The sequence below is a fragment of the Canis lupus genome, chromosome 16, assembly GCF_048164855.1.
Source record: "Canis lupus baileyi chromosome 16, mCanLup2.hap1, whole genome shotgun sequence".
NCBI lineage: Eukaryota > Metazoa > Chordata > Mammalia > Carnivora > Canidae > Canis > Canis lupus.
The window spans coordinates 42430169-42440114 of NC_132853.1; the positions used below are offsets into that span (position 1 = coordinate 42430169).

At 41.6% G+C, this 9946-nt stretch overlaps 1 protein-coding gene across 2 annotated transcripts; it reads right to left on the reverse strand.

Annotated features, from left to right (window-relative positions):
* On the reverse strand, window positions 1-9946 carry CCDC43 (coiled-coil domain containing 43). 2 transcript variants are annotated; one of them, XM_072780880.1, is made up of 5 exons: window positions 9624-9946; window positions 5546-5633; window positions 4525-4660; window positions 3277-3335; window positions 1-1615 (listed from the first exon to the last, which is right to left on the reverse strand). In XM_072780880.1, exons 1-5 carry the CDS (start codon window positions 9903-9905, stop codon window positions 1428-1430), a joined length of 753 nt encoding a protein of 250 aa, XP_072636981.1. In that variant the 5' UTR covers window positions 9906-9946; the 3' UTR covers window positions 1-1427. The 2 variants fall into 2 exon arrangements, with proteins under 2 accessions (XP_072636981.1, XP_072636982.1); XM_072780881.1 differs by lacking the exon at window positions 3277-3335 and having other exon boundaries at window positions 9624-9874.

Genomic DNA, 9946 nt, shown 5'->3' on the forward strand with positions numbered 1-9946 from the left:
GTGATTTAAATAGTTTATTTTTTTTTAAAAGATGGTTACTTTTTAAAAATGCAATGCCACGGTTATAGGAGTGTATAGAGATGACACATCTTTTCCTTAACCATGCTTTTTGACCTTCTCCACAAAGGTTAAAAAATTTGGTTAACCTCTTGGTTAATGGTATAAAACAGAAGTTGGCAAACTTTTTCTCTGAAGGGCCACACAGTACATATTTTAGGTTTCATAGACCACAAAAGGTCTCTGTCATATATTCCTTCTTTTACAACCCTTTAAAAATGCAAAGTCCATTGCTGACTTGCACTATGCAAAAACAAACAGCCAAATTTGCTTGCCTGCAGTAGTTTGCCAACCTCAGGTATATAATACCTCTTTTCTGTCTTGTCAGGGAGATTGCTCCCTTCAGGTTTCTTGAGTAGGCTGCCTGAAGAAAAGGCCTTATTTACAATTGAATGTGGCTTGTGACAAAAGTAGAAATGGAGAGTTCCTGCTCACTTTGGACTCTCCCAGGTTTTTCCCATTCACTCATTAAATTTGTTGAGCACCCCACAAAGTACACTCTTAAATATCTTTGTGTTAGCAGAGATTTCCAGTGTTTCTTCCTTAAACGCATGGTTCCTGAAGTTTCTCTCAACCTGTAATTATCATGTCTTTATACTCCTGTTTTAGGGCAGATCAGGATTAAAATCTCTACTAGCACTCAAGGGCTCATGATTATAAAAAATGAATCTAGCTAACAATGATATTCTTCCATTCAATACACATTCTTTTTCAAAATCAGCCTCGATGAGGAAAAATATGTAACTATCTTTATTTTTTAAAAAGATACTTCTTTTCCCTCCCACGGGCTGAAGCTTTAAAAAAAAAAAAAAAGTCAAATCTAGAATATCTACATCATTTCTTCCGTTTTCATAGTTCGTTGCCATGTTAACATAGTATCTAGATCCAGGTAGGGCTCTTCATTTGTTTTCTATTTCATCCATAAAATAATACATTAAGGGGTAAATGCTACTTTCAAAGTACTTTACACTCCCAAATTTCATCTCAGGAAAGGAGTGGTCATGATTCTGCTCCTTCAGGATGAAAACTGTCAAGCTTTCTGAATATTTCTGCTATTTATCCTAGGTGAGGGAAGACTTGTAAAGTGGCCAAAAGGAGCCAGGACTTCAGTATTAAAATATAAAAGTTGCCCCCATTCCAGATCTTTGGTACAGACATCAACTTCAATAATCTGATTACCCACACCACAGAGACATGGCACATGTTGTAATTAGAAGTGTTTGTGATTTTCCTTTTGACCATGTAAACAAAAGGGAAATGCCTTGGGAAATCACTTTGCAATGTTCTCTCATTTCTCTTAAATACACGTGTGCACAATCACTTCTCCCTTTGATCAAGTCAATGAAGAGAAAGAACAGAGTGGACCAAGGTTATCGCTTCCGCTCCCCTCTTTGTGTCCTTTTCTTTTCCTTTTCCTTGCGCTCCTGCTTGGCTAGTTTGTCCCTCTCCCTCTGCAGCTTGTCCTGTTCCTTCTTCCTCTGGGACTCATCCCGAAGTGAGTCTCGCTCCAGTTTTCGGGCATTGAGGACATCTTCCACATTGGTGTTTCGGAACAGAGCTACAGGTGAGTTAAGGGATTAGGATAAGGTCATACAGTCCCAACTACCACTCTGTCCTTATTCTCTCTCTACATATTTCTAGTCTTTAAAAGAAGTCCTTATGATAATTTATCTTTGGTCAAATGGGGATTCTTGGAATTACTATTTTAAACAAAAGTTTAAAACTAATCCTCAGAATAAAAACCTCAGACTTCTCTAAATTTGAAGGTTAAAAATTTTTATGAAAATGAAGTTTCATTCCAGAATAAGTACTTAGATCATGGCGGAATACTGGAGTATCTAGGCTAGTTTTAGTGCATAGAGTATTAATGTAATTGGCAAAAATTTTATATACTTGGCATTATTAAAATGCTTGAAAAAAGTTAAGTTGTTTAACCTTACTACACTTTATCAATTTGCTTTTTTTCCTAGAACAATGAAGCTTAAGTGAAAAACAGGTTTTAATAACCACAAACTGGATTTATAAAAGATCCGAAATAAGTTTAAGCAGTTAGAAAATACCTAGCCAAAAACTCTACCCCTCCTTTCTTAAGACTTTAAAAACACAACCTGGGAGTGCCTGGCTGGTTCAGTCAGAAGAATATTCAACTCTTGATCTCGGGGTCATGGGTTCGATCCCCACACTGGGTATAGAGATTACTAAAAAAAAAAATAAACTTAAAAAAACAGAAACAACCTGTTACCACCAGACAACTTCCTTCCTATTCTTAAAACATAACATTTTTTTTTTGCTTTAGTGCTTTAAAATAAATAAGTCTCCCTGAAATAACCTCCTTTTCTTTGATAGCCCATCATACTTCAGAATTTTTTTTCTTTTTAAAATGTCTTATTTGAAAGAGAGATAAGCATGTGCACAGGAGTGGGAGGGGCAGAGGGAGAGAGAGAAGCAGACCCTTGCTGACTATGGAGCCTGACTGCGGGCTCAATCCCAGGACCCTGGGACCGTGACTTGAGCTGAAGGCAGACACATAACTGACTGAGTCACCTAGGCTCCCTGTGAGGGGAGTCTTAATAGTTAAATAGTTAAGTGTCCAACTCTTGGTTTCAGCTCAGGTCATGATCTCAGGGTCCTGAGATCAAGCCCTGCATCAGCTCTGCTCTCAGCAGGAGGTCCTGGGAGACCCTGGAGATTCCCTCTCCCTCTCTTCTGCCACTTTTCCCTGCACTCTCTCTCTCTCTCAAACAAATAAATGAAATCAATCAATCAATCAATGCAGAAGCTTCTCAAAAGTGTCTGTTGGTAGGGACTTTCCTTAGCACTTCTTTCCATCTGTCCATATTTTTAGCTCAAAAGATTCAGTGTTTGTGTTCTGACAAAATTATACGGTCTTTGAGGACAAAGTCAAAATTTCAATACTGTTGTAATTGGTTCCACTGCTGGTAACACAGTGCTATTATACACAGGGAGTAGATTCTTCTGTTCCCTTAGAAATCCTCTCTTAAGAAGTCCTTCCTCCTTCACAGTACATGTTAACATGTTTTCTTTGGTGAAATTTCTCCTTAAATTGACTATTTATGGTTGTCCTCGAAATGGGGCCCACAAAACTGACCCAACATGAGTTCCTGTTGGTAAGAGGATCCCCCAGCAATGACAGCAAGATAAAAACTGTTCCTCAAGAATATTCAATGGAGAAACACTTGGGGACAAAGAGAAGGATACATTTATCAGAACCAATGTTCATTGTGGTGGCACCTGAATCATCCTTCTCATCGGCTTCGGTGAGCGATGTTAAGGAAAGTTGGATGGAAAGCAAAGGCTAGCACATCCCAGCCCAACATCAGAAAACATTCAGTGAAGTGATGGGTAGGAAAAGCATGCTGAAGAAAAACACTATCAGAGACGTGGTGGTAAACCCAGCAGTCATCTTTAGAAGTCTCAAGATTGTTGAGAACTAGTGTAAGATCTCTTCTCAAAATGTGGTTCCCAGAACTCCCTGGGAACTTGCTAGAAAAGCACATTCTTAGGCTCCAAACCGGACCTACTAAATCAGAAACTGGGGAGTAGGGGGCCCAGCAATTGGCGTTTTAACAAGTCGTCTGGAAGAACCACTGCTTAAATTGTTCTTTTCTAGCCCAAGAAAGGAGATTTTGTCATTGGACACAGAGCTCTGCTGACCCTGGCAAAAAAAAAACAAACAATAAACCAGAAGACAAGCTGGCCCCTAAAAGCCTAAGAATTATTTCCTAAACTTGTGATGAGACAGCTAACATTTCTGGTATGTGCCCTGCTGAATAAGGTTCCACATGCTCCACTCAAGCAGGCTCTGTAAGCTAAGCATCTCCTAAACAAGTTCAAACTCACAGGGAACCAAGCCTGTCCCCATCAATAGCAATTGCCTTTTGCACAGCCCCCAAATTCCAGATTTCTCCTGTGTTAGCTGGGGATTCAATCTTTCAATTATAAAAAAAAAATTTCAAATGAAACTGCTCCAAATTTGGGAATCCTTCATTCGAAAATATCCATATTCTAGTCCTGGTTTTGCCACTAAATCTATACATGTCTCTGACCACACATTCATTTCTCACTGTCTCAGTTTCCTTATCAATTGGGAAAAGAATATAAAGATGGATTATGTGTAATACTGTACAGAAAGATATTACACAAAGAATCACAGCTATTCCTTAGCTTCTGCAAAAAACAATATAAATGATCCATTATTAAGGCATTATTTCTTTTACACCTAAGTTTTCAGGAACATACTGATTATGTGCTGAAAAATGTTAATGTGGTATCAATTATCCCAACATTACTCCTCACACCCACGAAGGGTCATAGATCAGTGCCATTTTAAGGGGAAAAAAAATCACACCAGGGGGGAGATTGGCAACTTCCCAGAGCTCACTGAAACCCATCAAACACTTCTGACTCGAGCCTCAGGGAATGGTTACAAGACTTCAAGAAGGATATTCTTCTTCATCTGTCACATCAGCATACTGGGCCAGAAGGGCAGCTTTTCTCTGCTTCTCCTCTTCTGACACCATCCTGGGCTTCACCACAATCTGTGCCTGCTTCTCAATTAGGGTGGCAATGGCCTGTACCTCATCTGGGAGGGAAGGGAAAGGAGGGGCAACAAGGTTGTATGTGAGAGAAAACAAGCTCACCAAACCACTAGTCCACTCAGACAGTGCCTGCAGGAAAGACAACGGCATCTGCTGATTCTTTAGGGCCCTGAGGTTCAAAGGAGGTGCCTTGGGTGCCACTGACAAAGGCAAAGCAAAGACCATGCAGGATAGGCTTTAGGTCTTGTATCCATCTTCAATCAGAGCAGCCCTGCTTTTACGTATTTTATAAATTGAAGTTCTGCTGCTTAAAAAAAAAAAAAAAAGGTTGAAAAGCGCTGTATTAGAATCAGAAAAAATTTAGTTTCAAGCATGCAACTTTTTCCCGTCTATTTAGCTGAGAGAGAAAAAAAAAGCACAGAGAGAGAGCACAGGAGCAGTAGGGAGGAGCAGAGGGAGACGGAGAAATGGACTCCCTGCTGAGCAGGGAGCCTGATATGGGGCTCGATCCCAGGACTTGGAATCACGAAGGCTGATGCTTAACCAACTGAGTCACCCAGGAGCCCTTGTGCTGGTCCCTGTCATAGTGATGATTATGCCAAGTGAAATTCATAGATTATCTTAAAATAAAATCAATTATTAAGTTAATCATTCTCAAAGAAAAGAGGCAATGGTGTCCAGTAGTGGTTTTTATGCCTGGATCCACATTAGAATCATTTGGGGGAGCTTTAAAAAAAAAAAACAAACCAACCAGGGTCATCTGGGTAGCTCAGTCTAGTAAGCCTCTGCCTTTGGCTCAGGTCATGATCCCACGGTCCTGGGATCCAGCTCCACATTGGGCAGAGAAAACTCAAAACCCTCTTGCTCACAGCTGTATAGGAAAAGTTGTCAGAAAAGGGCCTGGAGATTAGACAAACTCCCAACGCTACCTTCTTTTTTCACTTTGGTGACGACATTCTGACTTTCCGACCAACGTTCCACAATCTCCTTGCAGATGTTAAGAAGAGAATCTTCTTCCTAGTTGGAAAAATAGACCAATTAATTTCCTGAGAGCGCTCGGCCTGGACAAAGCCCATGCCCAGGACACAGCTCTACCTCTGGTGATAAGGAGTCACGGGGCAGATTTGAGAGCCACAGAATAAGAAGTATGTTTCTCTTTTCTGAGGTTCAGAAATAATCCCATGTGTGAGTCCACACCTTCTAAGTCAAAAGCGCCAACTCCATCCTGCTAAGCTCCAAGGGAAAGGGTTCACAATAACTCAGGACAGTCTTCCTCATGCTTCTGGAGCAAAAACCTGTTACCTGAGTTAAAACTCTCCTCTGGGAAATGTTCCTTGGCTGATAGACTTAACTCAGTACATTCTTCAAGGTTTATCAACTTTCATGCTGGAACATATCCATTACCTTGCTCACTCCACCTGAATGAGCAGATGGTCTCCTATCCACACCCACCCTCTGTCCATTTTACACAAGCATACACATTCTGCATGTTGACCAATCTTCCTCCTTAACACAGTATGATGAAAGGATGTTGGCTTCAGTGTCAGACATACTTAAATTCAAACCCAGGTCTGAGAACAAGTTTACCTTTCTGAGCTTCACGTCTTGTCAGGATTTTAGTGAGGATAAAGAAGAATGTATAAAATCCCTACCCTGCTTGGTGAAGAATAGGCATTTCAAGTATGGGCATTCTCCTCCATCTTCATTATGGCTGCCTCCACAATCTTCATGTTCTACCCCTCAAAATGAGCTGTCAGAGTTCACATTTACTAAATGCTTAGCATGTGCCAGGAACTGTTCTAAATACCTCACATAAGTACTCAATTTCTCAAACAATCCCAAGATGTAAGTGCTATTGCCACTTTCAATTTACAGATGAGGAAACCAAGGTACAGAGGTTAAGGAACTTGCTTGCCCAAGGTCATACAAGTAGCAAATGGATTAAACAGGATTTGAGCCCAAGCAGTCTTATTCTCAGCCATTATGTTAAATCATCTCTCAAAGAAAGTGAGGAGAAGCAGAACACACTTTTTTTTTTTTTTTAAAGATTTTTCTTTTAAGTAATCTCTATATCCAATAAGGGGCTTGAACTCACAACCCTGAGATCAAGAGTCGCACACTCTACTGAAGGAGCCACCCAGGAGCGCCCCTATTTTGGATTTCCTTATTTTGTACCCAGCAAAGGATTCTATCCTCTACTCTGCATTCTTTAAGAACAGATGCCAAATATACAGAAATTCTTTGGACGCCTGGGTGGCTCAGTCAGTGGTTGAGTCTGCCTTTGGCTCAGGCGTGATCCTGGGGTCCTGGGATGGAGTCCCACATCGGGCCCCCTGCATGAAGCCTGCTTCTCTCTCTGTGTCTCTGCCTCTCTCTGTGTGTGTCTCTCCTGAATAAATAAATAAAATCCTTAAAAAAAAAAAAAAGAAATTATTTTAGCCCAGAGTTTCTTTTTTTTTTTTTTCTTTTTTTAGCCCAGAGTTTACATTGTTCATGAACCCCCAGCAGGAAAAATAAAGGAAGGAGAAGGAAGGTAAATGAGTAGAGAAGCAAAAGAAAAAGGGTGCTCTCAGAGGACAAGACCCTTTATTTTCCCAGGCTTCACCCAGACCAAAGGAGTTCATTCATCCATTTGTTCATTTATTCATCCAGATGGTGCGTGCCATGTTGAAAGCACTAAGATAGTGAGAGAGATGAATGAGAAAAAGCCCTGGGTCTCATGACACTGACAATTTAGAAGGTTTATATGTGTACATATAAACAGGTGCCATAAGATGTAAGACCCCAATTAACGTAATAATCCTACTGAAAATGAAAACTCACCCCTCCATTCCACTCCTGATCTTATAATGTTCTTTTTCTCCTAGTGCTTATCATTTTCTGACATACTATATAATTTACTGATTAAGGTTTTCCCTACTAGAATGTTATCCCATCAGGGCAGGGGTTTTTGTTTTGTTCCCTGAGGTACCCCAAACACTTTGGGCAGTGCTTGATAGAGAAAAACCCATCAATAAAAACTTGATAATCAATCAATACAAATGCCACTGGAAGGAATTTTTTTAAAGGATTTAAGATTTTATTTATTTAGATTTTATTTATTTATTCGTGAGACACACACAGAGACAGAGGCAGAGACATAGAGAAAGGGAGGAGCAGCCTCCATGCAGGGAGCCCGATGTGGGACTCAATCCTGGAACTCCGGGATCATGCCCTGAGCCAAAGGCAGACGCTCAACCACTGAGCCACCCAAGCGTCCCAAAAAAGGATTAATAAAAAGCATTTATTAACTGTTATTTGCTCCTGACAAGATACAATGTTCTTGAATCTTAACTCAAATTGTTGCTGACAAACTTAATTCCTAATACTGAATTCTAGCCCAACCTGGTGATTGATTTAGCAATGCCTTTTGTTTTTTCTGGAAAGGGATTTGGTAAAACAGTCAGTGGCTTGTATATAGAGCCTGACCGACAGAAAGTAAACAGCATTATGAATTATGTGTTTGATATATACCATATTCACTGGCCTTGCTGTTCTGTAAAGTTGCTTCTCAGTTGTTTCATGAACAGGACCCCTGCCTCACCATATAATTCCTGGCCAATTCTTCCCAAAGTCATTTCCTATATAGAAGGGGTTGGGAAAACCAAGAGAAAATTAAGCATGGTGTGTGGATCCAGCAGAGAGAGGGGGAAGCCACCCTTAAAAACGATTGTGTCTTCCGTAGTTCATGTAAACAGAGGCAGATATAAAGAACCAAATCTGGTTTTAGATAACATTTCTCTCATCTATCAAGACACTTAATAGTCTAAGGCAAACTCATGCCTGCTTTTATCAGCAGCAGACATGCAGTTCTAAATGATGACACCATGAAAAGAACAAGCCAAGGAGCTAATACCAATGGGTACCCAAGTTACTTCAACTTCTTTTTCATGGAGTCTTTAGTAACTTCTAAGCTGGAAATAACAACTAACTTAAATCGCTTGCCTCACACTATCCCCCTCCACCAACTTGCAATGTCAAGGTCCAGGAAAATAATTTACTCCATACTGTTCCATTTCCACTGAATTTATGAGCCACATCACAAGCTGTTTTAAAGCTTTCCCATTTATAGGTCAATCTCACCAGAGCAGCCTTTGGGACTAAAAGCGGGACATTGCCAGGAGGACCTGGGACAGCTGCACTGGTATTATATTTCAACCATTTGCCCAATCACTGAACCAGGTTTCCAACAAGTAACTATAAGCAGAGATGAAGGCAGCAGAATGGTCAGGCTGGAAAAGTGGACAACCAGGTGACTTACTACTTAAACACAGATTAAAGTACACATTTCTGAGTTCTTGAATCTGTTTTTAAGAAGCTGGTACCAAGTTTATCTCTCTTCTTTAAAACTCTGACTTTATTTCCCACCTCCTCCAGCAAACACTGACAATTTCTGCATCTCTAAATACTATAAAATATTAAGCACAATATTTGTTTCAGTTCGGCCTAGGCCTAGACCTATACCAAGACTTTTACTGCCAGCTTACCTTTTTTGGACTCTTACCTCCAAAATAGGAACCGAGAGGGTACTTCCTGCAGGCTTTTGTCATGGGACAGCCCTGGACACTGCCTCTTAAAGAGCACAGACATCCCCAGAGCACTTTATTCCCCTCTCTGAACACTGTCAATGGATGGGAATGAGATTGGTCGTTAGGCGTTTATGATAAAACTCTCACTTAGACACTTCAACGCCTTCGGAAGAATACTCACCCAGCTCACCCACAGGCATCCGAGAGGGTCGTGTCCCCAGGAATAAGGGAAAGCCATTCTTCTTTATGCACCTGCAACCTTTTGACTTTCCCAAACCCTGGTTGATGAGCAATCCCCTTCCCCCGAGGCCCAGACCTCAGAATATTCCTCTCCCAGGTAAGACCACTAATCATTTGGGACACCAGGTATGGGAAAAGGGGTACGAAGTACTGACAAGGGCCGCCAGAAAGCTAATAGGAACGTGTCCGGGCTTCTCACCAAGAAAGCAGAGAGGATACCCTGCAAAGCGTCCAGCTTCTCTTCTTCCTCCTCCTCCTGCAGGACACCCAGGATGTAGGCGCCGTAAACGGCTCGGTCCACTCCCAGCGCCTCCAACCGTCCGTCCAGCCATGACCCAAAACCGCCGTCCCCGCCACCGCCTTTTCCGGAGGCAGCCGCAGGCACTTCACTGGGCGCCGCCATCTTGGGGTCAGGGTCCTGCCAGCCTCCAGGGCGCCTACCGCAGTGCCTGACGGGCCGCGCTGCGGGCCCACTGCGCATGCTCCGAGCGAGAACCCACACCCCGTGGAGCGCATGGACCA